Here is a 26408-nt window from a genome sequence, read left to right on the forward strand (position 1 = left end):
TGGGTTTGAATTGCCAAGGTCGGTGCAGTGGCCCTTTGGGGCTGTTCAGTGCCTGGCTTGGCAAGCTTCCCATTGGCAATGTAGAGTGTACAGCCAAGATTTTACAGTCACCATATTGCTATCTACTAATCGTTAAATGAAAAAGAATGAAACTTTAAATGCTACTGCGTGTACATTCAGTGAATTTACACATAAATCGACCTAAACAACACTGCCAACTTTTTCAGCAAAGCCATGAATTAAAATTTGTCACATCTGGATACCATAGACCTTTGTTACACTGGTGTAGATAAGTATCCCACCATGCATTTTGCATCAACAAGCAGTAATGGTGGAGGACAGACAGCTAAATCTATTAATCTGCCATCACCTTTATAAAACTGTTGGTTTGTCATCAAATTTATTTTTGTGAGAAATTGACTGTTTAGATTGGAAATAGGTGTTCAGTTAATCAAAACTATGCCTATTTGAAAACCTGTTGAACCCGTTTGAAAATGTACTCAGACATTTTGTAGACGTGTCACAGGTCATCTGGCTAGCAGGCCAGCTCCCAGATAGTCAGTGTGCGTGGTCATCCCGGTGAGAACAGTCCTATTTCAGCAGTGCTTGGCTAACTTACTACCCAAGTGAAACTGATGTATTTGTGGCATTTTAAACAGAAGTTAGAACTCATTTTGGAAGATATACTTTGGGTTTTTTTTGTAGGAGGCCATATGTTTAGGCTAAAGAATAATAAAAAGGTGTAAGTATACAAAATTACACAGAAACAAACAGAGGCAGTGTGGTGCATGATGTTAGATTTTGTGCTATTACACATGGACATTTACTACTTACCTTTTTGGCAAGAATAATATTGATGTATTTATTTTTAATTAATTGTGTTAATTTATTTATTTATTTATTACCTGTGTCCATTTTGGGCCCCCATAATGTTGAAGTTGGATCAGGCCAAGATGGTGATGTCAGGAAATAGCATCAGGTTTGACTACCGAATTCAACTCGCTAAGTTCCAACTATTGAAGTTCATTGAATGACTGCAGAGATCCAGCCATCTTTGATTTAATAATATACCATAGAATTCAGGAAACTTGCACAAAAAAAATCAAAGATGGTGAATACCCACAACCTAAACCTTTACTATCCTGAGGAGAAGACAATACTGTTAATGTGTAACTGTTAATATAAATAAGAGTTATGTGAAGTGAACTGAATACTTCTCAAATCTCTGTCATCTCTCCCATGTGTGAATACTATTCAGCTCTGTGCTAAATGATGTTCAGGTGTGCCAAGGTTAGTGGGCACTGCTGAGAGAGGGCTGGTTTAATGTCATCAGCCTCTCATCATACATTGCCAACAGAAAGATTACCACAATTGCTCTTTTGACTCTTGTTACTCACCATCTTATCTGTCAGACATTGACTCTGTGCCTTTTAGCAGGGCAATTAAGATAAAGCCCCGAGGACTTAAAGATGAATAAGATGTGCTCATATTAAAAGAAAGGAAACTCTTACACCTGTATTTCGTGAGCCTCATTCTTCCTCTCAAATTAATTCACTCACTGAAGCACAATTAAGTATTTATTCATTTTGAGGCTTAAATGTGTGGTAAAGCAATTATAATCACAATTTTGCAAGTTTAGAAATGACATCAATCTAAATTGTCTATTGTTATAGTCTTGATACTAACACTAGTGGAAATGTACCCGCTGGAAGAGTTGACATATTGAGCCACACAAGTGGTCCCAAGATCATTCCAAGGGCCCCCAGAGATGATTAATTGGAAAGAAACCCATAAAGGTCTGTTTATATTTATGTTTTTTTTCCCTTTTTTGTGCAAAATACATTTTAACTGTTTAGGTTCCCCAATTAAAAAAATAAAAAAATAATAATAATAATTTGAAAAGCAGCAATCTCTCTTTGGTTGAGCTGCTCACAACTCATCTCCATACTATCACTAACCCGTGATGAGGAGTCACCACTAGACTAGGCTTCATTTAAAAATAGTTTGTGACCCCTTAAGCTAAAAAGGGGAGGGGAACTATTGTATTAGATATAATAAAGTAATAATAATATCAGCAACAGCAGCCTATACCACACAAAAAAAGTTATGAAAAATGCTGTCTTTGAAACAATTGATAAATGTATGAAATAGAGAAGAAAATGAGGTACTCACCTGCCTTCAAAAGATGGACATCTAGCTCCTAACTAGTCTAACCTGGCAACCTCCACACATCAGAGTCCCATCCAGCAGTGGACCATCCACAGAGTGGTGGTGGTGATGGATGGAGCAAAATGAGGCAGTGGATGTGATACTTGCTGAAGAGGGAGTAAAGATAAGCTGGAAGTCCTGATAGCGGAGCACTTTTGTCCAATTCCAGCTCCAAAGAATTAACAGCTGAAGCAACAATAGTCCAAAAAAGTGTAAAAATGGGAGTTCAAATTGGTGGTGTCTTTAGAAGAGATTGGAAAACAATGCCTCTGTGAAAGCTGTGGAGGGAGCTTTGCCTAAAGAAGCAGGTGCAAACTTTAGCTGGGATAGTGTTCAACTTAATCTGAGATCAGTGTTTGGGGATGGGGTGAGGTGGGAAGGCGAGGGAAGCTGAGGGGAGGGACAGTATAGGAATCTGGGGAAGAGAGGGAGTGGAAACACAGCAATATCTAAGAAAGGAGAAATGGGAGGTCAGAGATCTGGAAATGATGGAGAGAATTGGAAAAACCAAACAGAAATACTGCTTCCCGACACATTCTAAATGTGAGAGGACAGGAATGTTTTGTACAAAGAGAGGCTCTGATACAGGGCAGGATCTGTCATTGACACCTGCAAAGGGCCAAATGATGATAAAATATGTCTGGAAACACTGTGGCTTTTATCTTTTTGGGGCAATGACATTTGAAAACCGAGGCTTCATTATTGAATGTTTCACTCACATATGAGTGACAATTTCTATGAAAATAGACAGTACATTTAGTGTTTTGGTATTTTTTCTTTGGACTCTGCCTTTGGATTTAGGCCTCAATTGCGGTTTAGAAATTGCCTGAGTTCACTAAGTACAGTTAAACCTCAGAGCACCTGAGCACACAAACTAACCAAAGTAGTATAGTCTCACTCTGGGGCATTTATGAACAAAAAACAGACACACACACACACAGTCTGAATCCTTGCTTTTCAAGCTCTGTGGTAGGTAGAGTTACAGAATCAACATAAGTCACTTTGGATACTCTGTGTAACCCCTTTTTTAATTAGGAACAGCCTCATTTACAAGGTTACACAAGACACTTCATTTCCATAGATGTTGGAGAGATAGCGAGGGGAAATCTCAGGTGGATCCACACCGATAGGGTCTGGGAAGGAGAGGGCAGTCAGTTGGGTCTTTGTTGCAGGAGGACAGTGGAAGTAATTGGAGAGGTAGGGAGCAAGATGTGTGAAAGGCAGCAGGACTGAGGGCAGGACCCTGGCTCCCATTAAACAGCACCGAGGCTCTCTGTGGAGGCATCTTTTATACCTCCAAAATCCTGTTGTGTAAATGGACACATACATCTTAACCAACCTGTGAAAGAGAGCGTCGCACAAAGAGGGATAAAAAAACTCAACAGCTACAGATGACCCGCTGGGCTGGGGGGGGCTTCACCATAGGGTTTGTGTTTTGGGAAATGGGTGGTAAAGGAAGGTAAAGTGGGAAAGATGGGGAACTGATACACCTGATATCTCACACTTGCACCCTTGCTTTCCCATTCACTGGCACAAAAACAATTCATGAGGAATAGAAAACATGATAGGAAATTATAAACCCTCATTTTTTTCTCCTCTATACTTGGGTGGTCGATTTAAAGCTTAACTTATTATATTAACATGTGAAAGGGGCTGCTTATAGTGACGAACCTATAAAGAAAATACTGGACTCTGCAACGCTACAAAGTGTTTTAGTGTCTTTCATTGAATTTTTTTGTTTTTTACAGCCTGAAAACTCTTTTTAGACCACTCTCATTGACCCCATGTCCAGAGCAGGAGACTGTTTTCGGTAAAAATATTCTCAATTACCCACTGTATGCTACCCGCCCAGCACCAAACTGCAGACAGGAGAAGTTAGTGACTAGCTGGTAAATATAACACCTTAAGAGCCAGATACTTTCCCTCAGGAGTTGGTGGAAAGGAAAAGAAATATAGGATTTGTCACATGGCGAGGAAAGGCCATGTGAATGCATGAAAATAATGTAAATAAAGAATTATTTGCAACTTTTTTAAGGTGATGATATATCAATGCTGCGTAAAAAGTGGTCAAAGGATCTATATTTAGCTTTGAAGTCATTTTTCAGCATAAAACCATCAACATTTGGTATTAAAATCTGTGGATGCAGAAAGTTGATGTGTCCTAATGCTGTGCTACAACCAATTTCACATATGGAAACCTAACGATGAAAAAAGTGTTTGATAGATTTGATACTTTGTTTTTTCTCACAATAGTCCTCTGTTTTCTTTCATTTTGAATTTTGTAGTCCTCCCTGTCTCTTGCACTCTATATTGTGGGACAATAAAGACCATCAACAGAACACAGAAAGTCAAGCAAATTAAATCAGCATCCTGACAACTTGGCTGTTTAGTTTTTTTCTGGTTAGTACATTTTATCTTAATGGTTTTAAGCCATGGACTCTATCTCACTCATTGTCACAACATCACGTCATATTAATGTCAAATCTATAATCGTATATTGCACATCTGTGAACTCATCATACTTGACATAGAGATGCAGAAAAAGTTCAGTGATGCTGCAATAGTTCAAGAAATCAAGTCAAAATGGAGTTAGCCCAAGGGCTTTGATCCCTGGAGAAGAGGCAACAGCAGGAGCTGTCATAGCCTAAGACAAGAAACATGTCAGTGTACTGCAGATAGAAAACGTGTTGCAGCTCTGATTTTAAATGTCTTTCATCCATCGTTAGAATGGATGTAGATGGGGGCTGAGAGTATCAATGAGTCATGAAATACCAGAGATATGATGAATTTTCAAACTTTGCTGTGTTCTTAAAGCCAAATATTGGACCTTGTTCAATGACTTCAAAGAAGAAGAAGCTTTTTTTTAATACCACCTTTCCAATTGTTTGAAAAGACAGAAATTACACCAATGATTTCAAAGCTGCAGGAGGGTAATGTGTGGGAACAGGGTCAAAGTATCCAGCATCACAAGTTCTGGAGAATCCATCAAGCCTGACCTTCACAAAGAAGGTCCTGGACTGGATACCTGCTGAGCTCTGTTCGGCAGTCACCTAATCCGTGGAGTGGGCCACTCTAATTGAACCCCTATGCCCAGCGGTTGGCTCTGCCCTGCCCTGCCCTCCTCTCCTTCCTTCCCATTCACAATGGTGAACCTCCTTCCAGTAACCCAAACCTTCTTACCCCAAAGACTCCTTCACCTCTGTGCACAAAAGGCCCTGTTCACCCCCCTGCCCTCAATCCCACTTCATAATGCAATGGGGCAGATCAGGGGGCAGATCAGAATACCAACTACACAGCCAGGTCCTGCTTATGCTAGGTGCGATCGATACAGCACAACCACATCAATCCAACCTCAGTCTCATCTTGCATCAGTGAACATCTCCAAGCTCAACCACAGCAGTCGGTTACAGCCACACTCTTGGATCGATGCATTGTTTGTGAAACCTCAGTGACCTTTGAGGAATTCTTCTTTATCTCTAAAAAAAACCCAACACGTTAAGACTAATGCAGCATATTTGTTACCAATGGTCATATTTGCTTCCATCTAGAAATTCAATATCCATTTGGGTCTATTTCCAAGTAGAACTGGAGTTCAGCATCCTGACCTGTGCTGTATATTCAGGTTGGGCTTGGGTTGGAGTGCGTTCAAGGGAAAGGTGACTGCATTGCGGATGTGTGGCTGATATTTGGAAAAGACAAACCAGTAAGACAGATCATTTTTTAATTTTCTAATGCTGTCATGTTACATACTGGTGCAATGTGCGCAAAAACTATGGCCAACCAGCTAGTGGAAGATTACCAAATGAAACAGTTCACCAACTTGAGATACAAATTGGATAAACTATGAAAGACCAGTGCAAAAAAGGCTTATACGTACACATACGTATTTCTGAACTGTGTATCTTCGTTCAGGAGCTGTTCCTTAATACAATTACATAAACGTGAAGAACACATTTTGTGACCAAATGGCTCAGTGGTTCTGGTGAAGGTGTGTGGCTGGTAGTGGGTGGCTTAGATATCAAACACAGGATTAGAGAAGAAAGGGAGGGGGAAAATAGAGGGAATGCCCCAGAAACACAACACCGCCTGACATGTATGGAATGGACTCTTTGCAGCTCAGCTAAAACACGCCTGCCAGAAAGAGAGAAGATCTTCAGAATCCCATCTTCTCCACAGCCAAGCATTCAGCCTGTGAAACAGAGCAGTGCACGCTGATCACATGTACATTCTGCTCGTAACATGAGTGATCTTGTCAGAGTTGCCCTACTACATAACTTGTTTTTCTATGAGGACTTTGAAATGAAATACAGTGGTTAATTTGTAAGGAAGCCAATTCAGTTATACAATGTGTTTTTTGTACTTGTGCTGATTTATTAATTTTCTTTACTACTTATCCTCCAGTGGGTCACGTGGGAGTTGGAGGCAATCTCAGCTGCCATTGGGCAACCAGGACAAACATTCACACCTATGAGCAATTTAGAGTCACCGATTAACCAACTACCACCAATTAAGAGGACATGGAGAGAACCCACACAGGCGCGGTGAGAACATGCAAACTCCCCTCTGAAGTGCCCCAGCCGGCCGGTGGGTTTGAATCCAGAGTCTTCTTGCTCTGAGGCAACAGTGTTAACCACTGTGTTAAAAAAAAACATCCAAAAAGTTGTGACAGCTCGGTCAGTGGTGGATCACTCAGCTTGTGTGTCGATGAAGAACACAGCTAGTCGTGGGGTCAAATGTGATGTTGTACTGATTTATTAAGAATAATTTTTATCCATGCTACCATCTGGCAATCTTGCATTGGCTTTTACCCACAGACTGCATAAGAAATGGACGTAACATCCGTGATGTCACCCATTGGTTTGTGGACTGCTGCTCGGAAGCCAATAGTATCGGATCTGAGCAGCGCCATCTTGAAAATTTCAGGTGCATGCCGGGAAAAATAAAAACACGGATTCTACTTATATGGGCATCAGGAGGGGCATGAGGCGCCCTCCTGAACCTGTGAACCAATCAACCTGTCAAACACAACGTAGCCACGCCCTAATGCATACCCTGCTTTATCGTCAAATATAATCAGGGAGGCCAAAATTTCACAAATGAACATCATACTGCATTGAAGAAGGCTTTACACTAGCGATTGAGACCATAAACACATTTTGAAAACGTTTACTGAGGTTAGAAATCAAGTGAGAAGTTGGTGAATTCTCCATTGACTTGTATTGAGATGGAAGTCCTTTTGACACCAAACAGTCGCCCCCTGGTGGCCTTTTGATAGAATGCAGTTTTAAGTTACTTCCGCGTTGGCATTATTTCAGAGGACCGCAACTCCCCGCCTGCTTTTACCTCAAATAGTGGTAGCTGCTTTTTAATGCCACCATGAGGCTAACAAATGTCTCAACAACTGTCGAATGGATTGCCATCAAATTTGGTGCATTCATGTTCCCTTCACATAAGTTGCAATAACTTTGGTAAATCATTGTTTAGTTCTACACGGCACAATGTAAATGTAGCATTAGCTCAGCGCCATTGTGCTCAAGTAAAGCCAAGAGAGAAACAAGACTTTTAGCAAAAACTCATGCTGTACTTTACCAATTGCAGAGGTGAGAATGGCAATGCACAAAAGAGGGCAGAGTATAGCATGTCTGAGAAGAGTGCATCATGTGGGTATAACTGCAGACTTAAATTAGATGTCCATTTAAACTAGCTGAGAGCTTTTTTTAATTTAAAAATACTACAATAAAATGGAATAATTATAATTTATTTCTTTAATAGAAGTGAAAACACCATTATACAGTACAGGTGTGGAAATGGCATTATGAGTTCAAGAAAGAAAACAAGAGTTTACCTTTAAAAATACCATGATACATGTAAGAAACTAGAGAGCAAATGTGACATAAATTAAATACCATATTCTTAACAGCGCAAGGCAAAGTGTATTACAGATTAGCAGTTATCTCTTTTCTTATATAATTTTTTTTACATCTGTAAATAACCTCTGCATTTGGTATAACTGGAAGATAGAGGTGAGGGTGACAAGAGCACAAATTATATTTTAAAATGTCAAAACTACAAATGCCCATAAATGACACAGTTTCCCTGAAATGACACATCTTATGCACGCTGACATTTTTAATCAAACATATCAAAGAAATATCAGAATATGCAAACCAAAACCTTACGGCAATCCACTTCACCATCATCCCATTACTTCCCATGTAAAGCACGCAATCATAACATAATACAAATGCAAGTGAGTCAAGACAGTACAGGAAAAAACACCCAAAAGAGATCTCCAGTTATCTACTACACAAAGCAAGTCTGTGTCAGAGGAGTGATCCAGACGGCACTGTAAGGCTCCTACAGGACGACAGCACCTTGACACATTTTCTTTTTGTCTGTAACAAAAACATTAAATTTCACTGGAAGGTATAGTTTGTATAGACGTGTATGAGAGAGAAACACTTTATACAGGCAGCTCTAATCACTGACTATATCATACATCTTTGACACAAGCACTTCACCTAGCACCTCCTTACATAAACTCTTTTGTATTTAAGGTCTTACAGCATTGAGACTTTTAAAAGACCTGCTCGACCTTTTAGTTTTGGTTTTATGGTAACATGCAGTTGATCCCGATTTTCTATACACTGTATACAGTTGCAACACACATCTCAACATGTTTGAGCTGTTTAGGCTCAGGTGTGCTGAAATCTATCCAAGCATACGTTGAGCAAGGGGCGTGAAAAGATCCAAACAAACATTCAAGTTTTAATTTAATTTAATGTCTCCGTCAACCTGACCTGTCTGTCTTTGGATAAAGGGAGGAAACCAGAGTGATTCCTTGTATGAAGCTATATAAATCCTCTTGAAAAGGCTCAAGGTTTGGCTTAGAATTTGACAAATTTTAACAAACTGCACACAGCAATTTCTTTAAAAGCAGCCTACAGAAAAGTGATCCTGGTGTCATTTCCAAGTTCTCCCAATGTCTGTCATGAAAATCAATGCCAATGTGAGCCACTGGAAAAGTTCATTAACCCCCCGTCCCGTGAAACAGCAGAACACTAAAAGTGCTTGTGAGACGGATGTGAAGGAGAGATGGAGGTGAACAGGTGAGGGGTGAGAGCCTGTTGGGTGAACCTATTCTAACCTAAATGCAGTCAAAGTGTCCATGACACAGCAACTGGTGTGTGGTTTCCATACAGACCGGGCCTCAACGTTTCTCAGCTGCCTCTGCAGAAGAGAGAGAGCTGTTCCATTCATGGCCTGGACAGCTAGAAGACCTGCAGTAACTTGAGTGTCTTACACTCCTTCTTTTCTCCGTCCCAGAGCCGAGCTCACCTACAACTTGTCTCATCTTTCTGCCAGGGCGTCTTGATTGAGCGGCAGCCATGTGCTCTGTTATCCTTGAGATTTCACTTCGAGGGTTATCCCAGGATATTTCACTGCTATCAAGAGTCATGTGAAAAGAGAGGGATTTGAAATAGGAAGAAATGGGAAAAGATTTGTGTTCCTTGAAAACAGCAAGTCTAATTAGCAAATCTACTCTGGCAAAATAATGGTTAAAAAACGGTAATTTTTTTTTTTCCAACATGAAGAAGTTTCTTTTTTTGCAATGCAAACACTTGGCAGTACCAACACCCATAAACTTTCACCCAAATTGCATAGTCACAGACATTAAACATTGAACTCTTCACTGCTGCCAGAGAACACCATTCACAGTTTGCTGTTAACGGGTCTCAAAGAACATATAAGAGCTGCTGATTATGCTGCAGCAAAGCCAGCAAGTCACTAAGAAAACGCAATTGAAACTACAGAATGTAAAAACACAGATGCTCGTGGATTTTAAACCCAATTTCCATCCGAAGGTTTGTGTTTTCCTTTCACCCAATTTTCACCTGAATATAAATACTAATACATTACCTTATTCTTTATGCATGGTGCAGCAGTGTCACCAGCAAGTCAGGCAAGCAAGTCCTACAATCTCAGACCTAATCTCAGATCTAATCAGACAAAATACTCTAATTAAAAAGTGGTTTTAGCTCTAAAATGAATGTGCAATTTATGCATTTTCGACTGGAAATGATGGCAGCTTTTTTTTTTCCTCTTTTGAGAGACTATTCGCACCGTGTTTGTTTATATAAAACTTTTCAGAAATGAGATGTAAACTGTAGTCTCAGCTAAAAGCAACTCAATCACAAAAATGTGCGACTGGAATACTTTAGATAAATCTTTGTAAATGTGGAACAACTATGTGCAAATAGAATATTGTATATATTTGATCTATATGGTGGACAGCAAACATCTTTACATTCAAGGCTGCAATATACCTTATTTTACTCAAAAAAAAAAAAAGAGGCTCAAGTCAAAGTTTAGTATCCAGTAAGTGTTCATTATCTAAAATTCCTGAAGTCCCATCAATCAAAAACCACAGAGCCCCCTGACCCCCCTGAGGAGCTGCAGCGGCTTTTGACTTTGGGCACCACTAGTATCTCATCCCCATCTCGAATTCTGTAGGAGTGGAGGGCCCGGCAGCCGCACCTCAACTCCTCAGGTCCAAGTACTGAACACATCTCCCGGTTGATGTAAAAGAGCCTGATTCCGTTGGTGGGCAGCTGCAGCAGAGTTTTGAGGTGTTTCTTCAGGTCTCCCACCGTCTGCTCCAGACGCAGGCTGACCGCCTCAACCCTCTCACCCCAGCGAACATCCACCATGGTGGAGCGGGGTCGCAGGTCCACCTCTGCAAGCGGGGCCAGCTGACCATACTTGGATACAAGGATGTGATACCTGGGAGAGAGCAGAGCTGATGAAGGGTTTTGCTATTATTTGCTCTAAAGACGAGTGAGTGACAAGTAGGTGAGAAGATTTCTGTGAAGATGGGAAAAATTCTTAACATATGTTTTCATTTGAGGGTTTTTGCTGCATATGTATATGTGTACAAGTGTAACTGTGTTTTACATAACTTACTTACTTAACTTTTACATACAATAAATAAGCATTCTCAAAATGTTCAACTACTCCTACGCCTTATTCCTGAAAATTCCCCAAAATAAAATATGAATCCAAGTGTTTACACTAATTACCTTCATGTGAATCTATTTAAAAAGATGTGATGGTACGACTTAATTTATGGAGAACACTCAATGATGATAAATGAATGATACATCATGGCATTTCACTGATGCTTCCCACCTAAGATTGCATTTATGTGTGTGCGTGTTTTTTTAAATGATTTTTTATACATCACGCCAGAATGGCAATATAGACTGTCTGGACTTAAACCTGGGACATTGAAGTTACATCCACCCCTCCATTCATTTTTACTTTTTTTCTTCTTTCTGGTAGAGTGGAGGCCTTAAACGGTGAGTAGAAGTATGACATGTTACGTCTATCGAGCAAGACACAGCAACCGTGTGGCGCTCTCTTTAAAAAAAAACTTTTTCCAACCGTTTTTTTTTATTACATTTTCCCGTTTTCAACATGCTAACCTCAGTCAGTATTTCCACTCAGGGTTATTTTACATGCAAACTTAAAAAAAATTAGCATTAAAACCAGCCTGGAGTGTGTGTGTTTAACAGGCAGCAGAGAAACACTGAGTTCTCTGCCTCTCACTTGCCGTGAGAAAGCTCTCTGCCACCTCCGGGGAATGCATGTTCGAGATAAGGACCCAGGAACGATTAAATAAAATCCAGGAGAAAAGGTCTTGTGCTTTCAAAGCTACTGTAACAGCTGGGCCAATCAAAGCAATTTCCCTTCCCTCTCCAAAAACGTCCCCACAAAGCCAATCCCCTGGCCTGGGGTTTCTGGCCAAAACTTGGTGGTACGCCCTGGGAATTCTCCTCTTAGGCCACGGCGCACAAAGTGCCATTCTGAGAGAGGCCATTTAGCTAAAAGGCTTCATTTAAGATGGTAAGCATGGTATAATGGGACAAACAATGCGGCAGGTGATAACAAGCCAGCATTCCTATTGTCCTTTCCAGCATTCTTCAATAATGGACAGTAAAGTAGTAACAGAAATAAAAGCTTTTGGAGCTAATGCAGATACTATCTACACCAGATCTTAGCTGCCTTCTTTTTTTTTTTTTTTGGCGTTTCATCCCACCTCATTCTCTCATTGCGACGGACCTCTTGTTGAAAGATGACCTGCTTCAAAAAGTTAAAATGTTGATTTCCCCACTTCACCTCCCACACTGACCCTCAATGTCCTCTGTTCCAGGCCCGGTCTCCTTTAAGCCCCCCCTCTCATTCCCTCTCTACTTATTCTACTGGATACGCTGACTCTCAGATTTCTCTCTTTTTCATGCAACTAATCCTTCCTCTCCAGCCAACACATTTCCTTCTTTTTTATGTCTGTTTCTTAATCAAAACACTTGGAACTAGGCCTGGAAGATTCTTAGTACTGCTGACCCTCTACCGCACTCCCAGATTATCCAATTTTCTTTTTTTCAATCAATCTCTGATCTCTGAAATCAGTCTGATTTATGGTTTGAAGCTGCGTTTATGGTTACTCAAAGCCAGACCATGTCAGATCTGTTCACCTGAGAGGCTGCGACCCGCCCTGCAAGCTCTGATCTCTGGGGGTAAGCAAGGCCACAGCCCCATCCGAAAAGGAAAGGGGATAGCGGTGCATTCGCTGCTTACTGAGCGTGTCCGACAACCCCACAACACCCCTCATGCAGTCATGGTGATCCCCCCCAAAACCTCGGATTTACACTGAGAACCTGGCTCTGTACCAAGACTACGAACACACGGCTCACGTGGAGGGGAAATGAGCGTGGTGTTCAGTAAAAATGTCTTGATGCATGATGGACACAACACGACTTCAGAAGCACACATCATGATCACGAAATGCATCTGGGTTCTCGCAAGTTCCTCTGACATCAGAAAACAAATCAATCTCCCAACTTAAGGTTTGTAGTTGACAAGAGTAGGTGTATACATTTAAAAAAAGAAGAAAAAAATCAACCTGCTACCTTTTGTATCAGTTTTCCAATCAGAGAATTTGCAGCACAAAGGAGTCATTGAGCAGGGAGAGACTGGTGGCATTGTCTCCCAAAGGTTAGTTTCCCCCCCAAGTCAGGGACTACACCTTCCTTCACAAATCCCTCCCCGACATTCTGCTGAGGTTAAGTGGAATGCAGTCGGTGAATAGTGTGGGCAATTATTTGTGCCAAACAAAACAAAAAAAAATTGTATCTCATACTGTAAAAGTACTGACGACTAAGCACAGGGTTTGTCGCTATTGTTCCAACTTTACAGGTGTTCAGGTAAGAATCCTCTAAGTGGGAACACATGTCGACACTTGCTGCTTAATATTTTAGCTTTTCACTGATGCGGGCTATTAACGGCTGGCAGCGATGTTTATGGATTTGAGATGCTGAAATCTTTAACTCTCCTTCAAAAGCCTGTGAGAGAGGAAAGATTATGATAAATCAGACTGTATAATGGGGTTAAATACCTGCGTGTCTCAGCGTCAATCAATGCATGAAGTCTATTCTACGTCTGCTGTGACTTCCAATATGGAGGCTAAATCATAAATTGAATATATTGATATTGATAGGCCGTTCCTAACCAAAAATATAACAAATATTTGATTTACTTTTCTTTATATTGTATAAATAAATATTTAAGCCATCCTTGAGCTACTGTGTCATTTATACCAAGTTAGGTTGAACAGTCGGTTGCCCGAGCTAAATGCAGTCTATGTCAAGACTAAATCCGTATAATCCAACCTTCATAAAGGTTATAATGTTCAGTTTTAGTTAAAATTGTTCAGTTTTTGGTCATTTTGAGGCTTTACTTTGTGGTCCTGTTGAATTATATTGTGTTATACAGTATATTTAGTCTCTCCTTATTAATACAAAGCATAAAAAGTCCTAGCTACATAGTAAAATAATGGATTTAATATACAATATAAAGATTGTATATTTTGTACTTGAATTTGACATGCAACATTACCTGCTTCTGTAGCATTGGGACAAAGAGCTGCACCAATTTATCGATTATCAAAATTCTCTGATCACAGATTGTCAGATGAGGATTTGGGGAACAGTGACATTTTTAACCATTTACTAACATTTAAAAAAAACTGATCGATTAATCGAAAATAAAAAATAATCACCAGTGTAACTGATACTTAAAACGATCGTTAGTTGCAGTCCTATTGTTGACATCAAATACAACGCATTCCTCAGGTGATTATATTTTGCTGTGTCACCGCTGTGGCAACACCTTTGAACACTCTCCTCCACACGCGTGTCCAACCAAGCTGTTCTTTCAAGAATACAATCATGGAAAAACATGTTTTTAATTTTTAATTTTCAGTCCTTCTAAATTTGGAAATGACTCTAGTTCGACTTTAAGCTCTCTGTGATTGGTATTGGTTCTAAAAAGTCTAAGCAAAATTTCCCTACTGTCTGTTATTCTTTTACTTCTGGTGGTATTGAAGCACCATGCTGCCCTTTCTTCTGGGTGTTAAGGAAATACAATACCAGCTATTTCATCACTAAATACACCTGCTTTAAAATTAGGTGTAAAGTGAGAAGTATGCGTATGTGTGTGTGTATAACACATGCTTATGTTTGAGTACCTCTCAGGAAGCTCCTGTTCTGGACAGTCCTGGTAGTACCTGATGAAGAACCTCTCAGCATCCTCTCTCTCTCCATGAGACACCGCGCCCCCATTCAGCACCACCACAGACGGCAGCCTGCAGGCAACAGCGGAGCAAAAAAATATGACTTTTCATTTGGAAATATGAAGATCGATCGAAGGGCAATAAAGATTTGATGTGGATGTTCGGACTTACTGTGCTAAAAGGAGGCTACGTCTCTCGTGGGTGGTGTAAGGCTGCAATAAAGGAATCCCCTTCGCTTTGACTTCCTTCAGCTTAGGGATAAAATTCAGCCTTTGAATGTCCTCCCACTTACTAAGCCCTGAATAACAGAACATCAGAGGTTTAGGGTTACACTGAATACTTGTTCACACCATGAAGTGACAATGACAGATAAAAATGTGCACGGTCTTCTGTTATCTCTCTCAAGACCTGAGTTGTTGAGGTTGATGCTGCATAGGTTGGGGAAGAGGCGCTGCAGTGTTTCCTGAGTGTCGCTCACACAGGCCACGCTGTTATTGGCCAGGACCAGTGTGCTCAGACTGGGATACATCACCCCAAACTTCCTCACTTCTGCCCATTCCTGCAGCTGGTTGTCTGTGATCTGCAGCAGGCGTAGCGACGGGCAGGACGTCTCGGTGTCTGACACAGTGTTGTAGTCATTCAGGCACAGGAAAAGCTCCTCCAGCCTGGATAATAATAATGATAATAATTGTGTAACTCGATAATAACTGTATTTGTATAGCACCTTTCTCACTAGAAATGCAGCTCAAGTGCTTTACAACAAAAGAAATACATGCAACAAGTGCTACACATATAAAGGGCCTCAAAGGAGAATAAAACAATGTTAAAAAAAGAACAAAGATGAAAGAAATAATTTAAAAAGTAGATAGTAAAAGTATCTAAGACATAGAATAAATAGAATATATAAAATTAAGTAAAATACAACATTTTAAAAGAAGTTCAATCGTGCATTAGTGTGAAGATGGCGTAAAAGGGAGTTAAAGGCTACAGTGAAGAGGTGAATTTGGATGAAGAGATACAGTAAATTGTTAAAAGTGTGAGAAACATACAGTAGGCTTAAAATAAAACATTCTTCATTTAATATGTTTTCTGCAAAAATGACAGTTCTGAGCATCTCCTGGCTCTTTGTGGTTGAAAACTTACGTTGGGGTTTAAAAAAAAAATCATTTCCAAAAACAGCCGAGTAAATACGTAAGGCATAGACGTATTTGTAGGGGACTATTTTTAGCAGTGGATTAATACACATTTGGTGCTCTGATCAGTATTGGCAGTAGCAGGATGGTGCATGTGGGTTTAAAATGTAATTAAGGAAAATGTCGCTCAGCGCAACCGTGTGAGTCACTGATGTGTTTATAATAGTTTTTGGACAACAATAGAGCTGAGAGAATGAATTATGTCAGGATTCGGATGCACAAACACACACACACACACACACACACACACAGACAGACACACAAACACACACACAGTACTTGTTAGTAGGAACAATTAATTTGTAATTTTGGTCTTTCGTGGGATTTGTTAACAGTGACAAATAAGAAGATTGCCAAATTGTTGTTGTCAGGGTTTAGTAAGACTGCTTAAATGTTGCTTTGAGCTCTGTTAGTGTGTTTCTAACTTTGATGTGATCAGTATGGTTGTATATAGACGTGGAAAGAAGGGTTGTGTTGTGCCTGTTGGTCTGTTCAGTGCTTTCCATCAACATCACAACGACAGACAACGACAGACATGTTTCATCACTTACTCCGGCGTGTGTCGTGTGAGCGTGTGCACGGTGTCCCAGCTGACGTGCGTATTGTTGAGGACGAGTCGTCGCACTCGAGAGAAAACGTCGGCCATGCTGGGCTCCAGCTCTACGCCGGTCAGAGGGTTCATGCTCAGGTTCAGGAAGTCCAGGTGGGGGATGTTGGAAACGATGGTGGAGATCTGGTGACCCACAGGTATTCATATTAAAATAAAGACACAAAAAAGGAAATTTTACAAAGAACACTGATTATATACAAAACATAGAACTTTGATTTGGTTTAATCATTTTTTTGGGAGTGCTTTATATGAGCTTCCATAATCTTGTTTAAAGGACTTCACCGTTTCTGTATATGGGTTGTGTGCATTTCTCTGTGGACTGAGCGTGTTGACACTTTCACAGTATTTATAGCACCTACACCTGCTTTATAATAAATAAAAAAAAGAAATGCAAATCTCCCTTTCTACAGTATGTTTCCAACATCAAGCTCTAGCTTTTGCTTTTATTTGATTAACAACTGCAAAACTCACCGAATGGAAAGATCCAACCACAAATCATAATATCACTAAACGTCTATACAATCATGCACACCCATCTATTAATAAATAAGGGCACTGTTACCATTCCTGAGCCAATTAATCTGAGTGGGAACAGGTGGCGCAGCCTCCAGCTGGGATTATCTGCTTACATCCAACTGATGTATGTGTATTTTTTGTACATCCCTATTAACAACCTGCAGGCACAGCGTACACACAGATACAATGGACCCTTTTTCACTTGTGACATGTCACAGTAGGGAAAGCACAGGTGTGAATAATAACATTAACGATGGCTGAATTCATTTTGGCTGCTTCATTTTCAGGCTCCTTGTATTGCGGTGGTCTCCAACCCTGTTACTGAAGAATTAATGCCCTGCATGTTTTATGGTATCTCACCACTTTAACACATCCGATTGTAATTATTAGCTCGTTATCAGGCAGCTGAAGCTTGTCAAAGGGCTTGATAACAAGTTAATTATACAAATCCGGTGTGTTAAAGTGGAGAGATACCTAAAACATGCAGGGCAGTAGCTCTCCAGGAGCAGGGTTGGAGACCTCTGTTGTGGTTCACCGTCACACTGTCATAGCTTACTGGGACACTTGAATTGAACAGAGCCATCGTTAGTATTGTTAAATTAAACACCTGCGGTCAAACGTTGAATTTTCTATGATAATTTATTCCAAACCGCCGAAGCACAGAAATAATTCTTATGCAGCACTGCTTCTTAATAATCTGAAATATAGATACGAGCCACTGAAGAATTCATTGTGGTAAAACTGGTAACACGCCTCCATGCACAAGCTTATTCCCTGTCCCACTTCTGGCAGTCACACACCACACAGGCTTTAGTTGTCTAGACATTTGCAGAGAGGAGTCACCAGACACGTATTGTCTCTGCAGCAGCTGATGTGAAGTACGACTACTGAATGAGTCATAAGCATCTAAATTTTAAAAAATCTGGATTTAAATGACGACTTAAATAATAGCGGAACCACTTGTGGTCGACATTAATAAATAAATGAGACTGATTAGTTTTGCTTTTGAGAAATACTTCAAGATCTGTGTAAGACACCCACCTCCACCCAGTCGTTAAGTTGATTGTAGGAAAGGTCCAGCTCCACCACATGGGCACAGAAAGCTGCGATGTCCGACTTTTCGCCAGCTTTTTTGATCCCGCAGTCGTTCAGGACCAGGATGCTGGGCAAGAAGAGGCGCTCCACTGAAAGAAAACACTTTCGATTTAGCCTTTAATTGAACTTTTAAGATATGCAGGAAGTGTGCACTGAAAATTATGTGATGATGTCAAGTTGTAATTTTGACTAGTCATGGCAGAGTTTTGAAATTTGACAGCTTTAAAAACACCCCAAATATCTTTTACTCTGAAATTTGATGACTTTTCCTAAAGTGGCCCAAAATGCACAAAAACTAAAATATTTAAAAATGTTTCACTTCTGTAAAGGTGCTACAAAAGTTTGTCCATTGAGGCTGTTCCAGGTCAAATTTGACCCGTCTCTTTGTTAAATGAATAGTTAATGGTTTTAGTATATAGTATACTTATAGTATAAGATAGTACTTATGAGGATTTTTTTTATGATGTTGCAGTGAAGACTGATGGCTCTAATGGATATACAATAAACCCCACAGCTCCATAAAGTTCTTGTCATTTTCAGTTTCAATAAAATAACATTTCAATCATTATTGCTTTGTTATATTTTCATGTCTTAGGTAAAATAGGATATGATACTGTGTGATAGGAGCAGTTTTTTCTCCAAAAATGAGTGGTTTAAAACCTAAAAAATACACTCTCTCTGTTCTCTGAAACATGAATAAAGGTTTAATCACACATTTATTGATAAAGTCATATCAACTATTGATGCTTTCTAAACAGATCTGTGGCTGACAATTTGGTATAGACACTTTTTATGAAGGGATATATACTGCAAGGGTGTAGGATATGAACAGTATCTAAGGGTTAACATGATTCATTAAATGAATTATGTCTTTGAATCTGCACCAGCTAACCGTTGTCGTGATTTGATAAATCAGTTTGCGCCGTTAAAACTTTAAGGTAGCTTGATATGCTCATTTACAGCTCTATATTTTTATTCTCTACTAGAGCTATCAAGCTTTCCCTTCACTGAGGTGTCCTTATCACGTTTAACGGTGATTAGCACAACTGTTTCGGAGCAGCGAGAGCAGCGATATGACTGGCCGACAGAGTATTTCATCATCACCACACCCGCTTATCTATACTCACCTTCACCCAGCCGTTCTACACTTTGCTCCGCCGCACATACACAAACTAAAATAGCCAGTGTGCATGGAGACGCTCACACAGCCTGTTCGCCTAAGACCTGACATCTTGCATTTGTTGTTGCACTTGTGCGGTTAAATACGGGCCTTAATGTGTGTATTTTTTTTTAAACCTTATACTTTTCAGGGTCTAATTTGACCATTTTTTACATTTGAGAGAAGAAAAAAAACCACCTTAAAAACTTTCCTTTTAGCCAGAAATTTGATGACTCACCCTCATGTGACCCAGAAAATAGAAAAAATGGAAATATTTAAACTTTACAAAAATGTTTTTGTGCAGCTTATACACATTTTTGTTGAGGGTTTGACTCACATTTATTAAAAAAAACAAAAAAACAAAACACGTTTTATTCACATGTAATGTCATTAATTGAAAGCGTTATGTTCTCCAGTGCTGTGTAACATTGGGTTATTATATTGTGTGATTGTAAATATTTTTTCTCCATCAAAAAAAAAACCCTAAAAACTAAATAATACACTCTCTCTGCTGTCTGAAAGCTTCATTAAGGATTAATCACCAATTTATTAACGACTGATGAGGTTATTCATGAATGATTTGAGGTTCTGAGATTATGTATAGAGACTAATTATGAGGGGATGCTGTGAAATATGAACAGTATGTAAGGGTTAAGTGAAATGTGTCAACCATATTCCATTTTACCTATTTTTTCCTCTTGCTAATGTTAGCTTTGTCAGTTGGGTCATTCCACCTGGCAGGTAGAAGGTGTAAAGGTGTAAGAACTTATTTGTGTGACGTTTAGTGACGTGTAAATCTCCACTATGTAAATACCGATGTTGTAATTAGGCTAAGTTTGAACTTCTGAACAGCTGGTGCGACCGGTTCCTGGAGTCTGCCTAGTTATAACCCTGACATCATCCCCAGCATCATCATCATCATCATCTGTCACCTTTTACTGGGGATCCAGGAGGGCTGGGTAGGACCACCACTCCTTGGCCATAGGGGAAATTCTCGGGGTTGTACTTCTCACTGATGACTTGGACGAAGGTGTGCATCTCGTCTTCATCAGAGGACTCCATTGTATCAGTCCTGAGCAAGAAACAGAGGGGTGAAAACAACAGTTATTTACTTATTTTGTTAATTATTATTCAGTAATTATTTACTGAGTAGTGTGGGTTTAATACAACAAATATACAAAGCTTGAGTCAGTTTTTTTAATCTATTTACAGGGTTATTATAGTTTTGACATTTTCATTAGTTTTTATTTTTATTTAGTTTCTCAGTTTGTTTGTTTTTTTCATTTTACATTTACACTTGTACTATATACTGAATGATCATTGTTCCCTGCTGTTTATTATGTTGTCTTGTCTGTATCTGTATGTTTGTAGTGCTTTTGTTGCATTTTTTATTTTTGTTTTAATGTAATTTTTTTTGTTAAATGTTTTTGCTGTGTTGTATTTTGTTAAGGATTCCCCTCGAAAACAAGATGGCACATCTGAAGGGGTTATCCTAATAAAGCTTTTCAATTATTTCAGTTTGAATTAAGTTAGTTTAACAAGTGATTAAGTAGTTCTAGTTTAGTTTTCATTTAGTTTTAGTTTTTCAGGTATTAGGAGGAGGATGAAAGAACACATGATACCAAATATGGTTTACTAAGTCACTGTTTATTAAAAGGTATCATATTGTACAAAGCCATTTTATTATTTTATTCTTTAACCATTAACAATGCTCAGTAATTATCACCTGAAGCTTAAATCAAAAGCAACACTTTAAATAATCTGCATTAATATCCAGAATGAAGCTGATTTTATCTGCAATTCTGTTTCATTTTAGTTTGTTTTGCGTTGTTCATTGTAGTTTTTATTTAGTTTTTTTTAAATTAGTTTTTTTTTCACTGCTAGTTTAAGTTTTAGTCTTTAATTAACTATAATAACACAGACTATTTGATGGATTTATAGCAAATAAATAGTGAATTTGTTAGGGGCTATTTTTAGCTGCGGATACGTTGCACTAGGGAGTAATTATGGCACAAGGGATCGACTCAAAATAAACTAGTGTCCGTGTTCATGGTGATGACAGCACACGTGAGCCAGTACAACAGTGTGAATAACTTATATCAGTCTAATGAGCTGGAACAAGCAGATGTTTAGTATGTTTGACTCGATGCAATTAATTAATTTATAACCAAAATACTTGGCAATTAGTTTTTTGTTGGTTGACAAATCATTGCAGCTCTAATTACATTTTTATTTTACTTTTTTGAGCTACTGATTAACATGTAAAGCTGAAAAAAGCAACTGTTGCCGGCACTTAAGGTAACGTTCAATAATCAGGAAGCATAAAAGGCGACAGTAACAGTAAATTTAAGTGTCCTCTGTAACATTGTGAGGACTTACAGTGGTAATTGTAATGATTAGCTCAAACACAGATCCACGAGAGCAAACATGGGAGCATTTGTGAGCACGTTTCGTTTACTCCGGAAGGGATTTTCTCCTTCAAGGCACCTTCAGTGTCGCTCTGCCTGTCAATCTCCTATGAGGTGAAGGATCACACACACTTACAGTACACGCTACTCGTGTTCCTTCTAAAAGTGAACTCAGCACTTTGGGAGATATTCTTCATGCACAGCTCAGAGTGGCCCCACCATAAACACCCTGATCAGTTCATTTGCACATTAAAAAAATCTAAAGACAGACATTTATTAAGCTGCACTGAGTGTGAATAAACCTGCACCAAAAGTACGGATTGACATCTATTTAGGAAAATGTTAAGTGGTGAAGATTTGTAGTTAAAAGCCCCAAAACATGCAAAAGGACTTGTATGATCATAAGTAAGTAACACAGTGAAAATTGAACCAGTGTAACCAGTTTAACCAGTGTAACTTAACTGAAGCATTTTAGGGGTTAAATGCACTTCGTATGTAATAGGAGTCTTTTTTTTTTTTTGCAATAATCCTCAATTTGACCTGCATTTCCAAGAGCTTTTTAAACACAACATTCAAAATCACACCATCAAGTCTGATTTTCACAACCAGACAAAGGATTTAAACTAGTTGAAAAGGACTATCACCTCTGTTCATACTACTTAGAAGTAGATTTAGTTTAACTACAATACTAAAATAGCAGTAGTAGTGGTAATAATAGTTTGTTTAACTTGCAAAAATGAGCTTCGTTAAATTTGAAGTGTTTATTAATCTGCATTTTCCCTTTTAAAATAACCCAATTAAAAAATAAAAGCTCCAAAGCAGCAGAAGTTGTAGTACTAGTAGCTGCAGTTAGGAGCAACTGTGTTTACTTACTTGATTATTTGACAGGGACAAGACAGATAAACATTGTTATTCGATTTAAAAATCGAAGAAGAAGAAGTATCTACGTGCGTATGCTCTGTGCAGGTTTTGACAGGGCTCCCTCGGGCCACCAGATTTAGATCACTGTCGACCACTTCAAACCTTTTCACTCAGTCTTGCTTTTCGACATTTTTCTATCTCTTTTGTTTTGGTGTGTTGCTGTGTGTATGTGTTTGTGTGTATGTGTGTGTGTTTGTGTGTGTGTGTGTGTGCACTGGATGATAAAAAAAAAGGTCTAAAAATAACCCGTCGACATCAACTGACGAGACAAGAGAAGCAGAAACGTGAGAGGTACAGCAGCACTGACAAGAGCAAGTGCACAGCTGACACCAGAGCACTTCTTAGTGAAGACGGGACACCTGTTCATACTGACATCCAGGATGTGTAAATATGAAACAAATGCATTAAATATCATATATATATATATATATTGTACTGCAGATTTTTTTCTCCCGATTAATCGTTTGTGCTATAAAATTGTGAAAAAATATGTTACAATTTAAAGGATGATGTCTTAAGATCAGTCCAAAACCCAAATATATTCAGTTTTCTCTCACATGTGACAAAGAAGAGCATTAAATCATCACATTTGAGAAGCTTAGAGCAGCACATTTATGGTATTTTTGATTTTTTTAAAACCAACTTAACGATTATTTGATTATCTAAATAGTTGCTTGATTGATATTCTGTTCATCAACTAATTGATTAATTGCCCAATCGCTTAAAATCGAATCATGAATGCATCACGAATAGTTTCGACTCATGATCTACCGTTTAAACAAAGGAGCTTGTTAATTTCCCCCTATTTTATAGAATTGTGACACAAATTTCTGGGATTATTGTTAAGGTGGAGGAAGAGAGAAAAGGGTGGAAGTTAAAATCTGCATTTTTGGAAATTTTACAGGCTAAAAACAATCATTAATAATTAATTGATGCAATTAATAGATGTGACACAAACAGCTGCAGCCCCAAATGTATTCTTGACACAAAACCAGATGGCAATTTGTGTTGTACAACGTGTGTTTTAACTACTTAATTTTCCATTAATGACGTATGAGGAATAAAAATAAAATGTAAAAAAAACAAGGACACAGGACTCCTATCACTCCAATTATAAATAATTAAAATACACAGACCATTCAGTCATCTTTGGTAACTAACAGCTGATGGCTTGTTGCCAGCCTGCCAACCAAATCTAAAACATACTAACGTCCTGTCCAGTAGAAAAAGCAGCAGCAGCAGTGGAAGAAACATTAGAAATTAACGTTATAACAAAAGTATTAACAGTATTGTAAGTTCAGTATAGTAAAAAAAAAACTAAATGTTCCAGTTTTTTTGTTGCATTAATCAATTAGCCTACAAAGATGATAGTTTTAACTGTTATAACCTCAAACATGTCTGTCTACACACAGCATCCAGGTGCCAGGACTCACAGTCTCTCTTCAACTCTGATCAGCGCTATCAGTTTCAGACAAACGGGGTCTGATGATCATCTATAAACTCGGCCCACCTGAGGTGCTGCGTTTGCCAAATGACTGAGCGTCGCGTCCGGACTCTGTCTGATGTTTCTGTCATAGATAGTTTCTCATTTCACAGATCCCTTGATTCTTACCTCTGATGTGGCAGAGACCAAAAGGAAAGCTTGTTTTCAACAACACATCAGATCACATGCTTTCTTCCCACCGGAGAGAGAAAATGTTGATCGGAACTGGAATGAAACAAGAAGAGGAGACTCAAAAAAAGAAAAAAGGAGCTAAACAGTGTTTGGAGATAAGTGAAAATCTATTTAAAATACATGCATGCAAATATAAACAGTTAACCAGCTTTATATGGATGAAAAAACATTATACCATGAAAAACTGCCTTTTTTAAACTTGCATTATGTAAGGCTGACAAAATAAAGGTGGAGTGACAGCTGGGTTTAAGGCAGGGACAAGATAGACATCTTTCTTAGTAAAAATGGTCTAGTAAACATGTTCCCCATTATGGAGAGGGGGAAAAACTCCATATAATATTACAGTTACAATTATACTTCTACCTTTCATAGATTGGCTGTTTGTTTGTTTTTTTCAGCCTTTTTAAATCCTGCAAACAAATCAAGCAATAAGTTATTTTTCTTTAAAAGCTAAACTGTTGGCTCTTTCATTGTCTGTTTTTGCTTGTATTATAGTGTCATTTTGAGGTGTGTCTCCTTTTGTATAATCTCTCAATGCATTGAACTATTTATATAATTAAATTTGAATTGCCTTGTTGCTAAAATGTGCATTTATTAAGTAAATAAACTCCTGATACTGCTCACTACTGCCCTCTGTCGGTAGCTACTTCCAAGGCGTCAAAAGCCAAACTTATCAGATAAACATGTCCAGTTTTACAGAAAACAACAAACATATTAATCTATATATTAAAACCGAATTGAAAAGCGATCCATGTAGATTCATAAACGGTAAAATATCTTAATATATATGTTATTTACACTCGCTGACAAACACGGATAGGTTTAATTTAGTGATTTTCTGCAGAACATCCGAGGCCTGCTCTCCTGCAAAGACGAAAATACTGAAAAACAACGAACCTTAAAGAAATCGACATTTTATAAAAGCTGCAGGAGGGGTTAACTATTATATTACACCAAGCTCTGCATCGCTGTGGCTAACCTTACCTTCACACACACACACACACACACACACACACACACACACACACACACACACACACACACACACACACACACACACACACACATATATATATATATATAAATATAATGCAATGGTAATGATGAGTTTTTCAGTGTCGAGATAATGTGATGACCTCCCTAGAAACCCCCCACATGCATTGATACTGAGTTTTTACGGTATATATATGTAAGAGACTTGGCACTCACCGTCCCCCCGGAACCCCTCCGTGTTTGTTTTTGTTGTTCTTCAGTTAGTTGACGGTTTAAGACACACCTACCTCGCCGGAAGTGACGTAGTTTAAATGTCTTGTTAGAGAGCGAGGGGGGGGGGGGGGGGGGGGGGTGGTTTTTTTTAACTCACATTTTTTATTTAAGTAAAAGTACCAATACAGCAATGTAATGAATGTAAAAAAACTAAAACTAAATTTAAAAGTAGAGTCCTGCAAGAAAAATCTTACATAAATAAAAGCAGTGGCGATTTTAGACACGTTTTAGAGATGCAGCACCCTTTTATCTCAGTACCCCTAAAAATAAATAAAATATTATTGTTTTTTTAATTTTTTGTATTATCTTGCGAGATCGTCTGATGGTTGGTTTTATTTTAACAGGTTTAATGTACTCTGTCATTATTATTGTGTTTCCCTCAGCGTTTATTAACTATCTTAGAGTCCTCTCTGTAGAAATCTGTGATTGTTTATTCTGAACCATTCTTATTATACAAAATAGTAGACCACTCTACTATGTATTAATATTTCTTGTTGTAATTTGCGTTATCTAGTGAAATGAGTAGTTTAGCAGGGGGTTTGAACACTTGCAGCACATTTTATGTCAACTTCTCATTAGGAGCTGACGCCACTGATCCTAGAATCGCCCCTGAATAATAGTATATAAGTATTAGTATTAGGGTGGATTAGGGTAATGTGGGACACTTTGCAATTCTGACTTGTTTACCCTATTTACATATGAATCCAGTACATGATATCAACACCT

The 26408-nt window shown here is 38.7% G+C and overlaps 1 protein-coding gene across 1 annotated transcript; it reads right to left on the reverse strand.

The window, feature by feature from the left end:
• Nucleotides 1-9806: 9806 nt before the first annotated feature.
• Nucleotides 9807-25667, reverse strand: LOC133993799 (tubulin-specific chaperone cofactor E-like protein). The gene is made up of 9 exons (XM_062432888.1): nt 25626-25667; nt 24354-24449; nt 20345-20484; nt 18200-18342; nt 16584-16765; nt 15248-15504; nt 15011-15137; nt 14795-14911; nt 9807-10992 (listed from the first exon to the last, which is right to left on the reverse strand). The coding sequence occupies exons 3-9, from the start codon at nt 20472-20474 to the stop codon at nt 10623-10625; spliced, it is 1326 nt and encodes a 441-aa protein (XP_062288872.1). The 5' UTR covers nt 20475-20484; nt 24354-24449; nt 25626-25667; the 3' UTR covers nt 9807-10622.
• Between the last annotated feature and the right edge of the window lie 741 nt (nt 25668-26408).

This window comes from Scomber scombrus, chromosome 14 (genome assembly GCF_963691925.1).
Source record: "Scomber scombrus chromosome 14, fScoSco1.1, whole genome shotgun sequence".
NCBI classification, from domain to species: Eukaryota; Metazoa; Chordata; class Actinopteri; order Scombriformes; family Scombridae; genus Scomber; species Scomber scombrus.

Excerpts from the sequence above, each read along its gene's own strand:
- LOC133993799 (XM_062432888.1), bottom strand. The coding sequence starts at position 20,474 with ATGGAGTCCTCTGATGAAGACGAGATGCACACCTTCGTCCAAGTCATC. Across the intron at positions 16,766-18,199 it reads AACTTAACGACTGGGTGGAG|ATCTCCACCATCGTTTCCAA; the intron begins GTGGGTGTCTTA and ends GTGGGTCACCAG. Across the intron at positions 14,912-15,010 it reads CGTAGCCTCCTTTTAGCACA|GCTGCCGTCTGTGGTGGTGC; the intron begins GTAAGTCCGAAC and ends TGTTGCCTGCAG.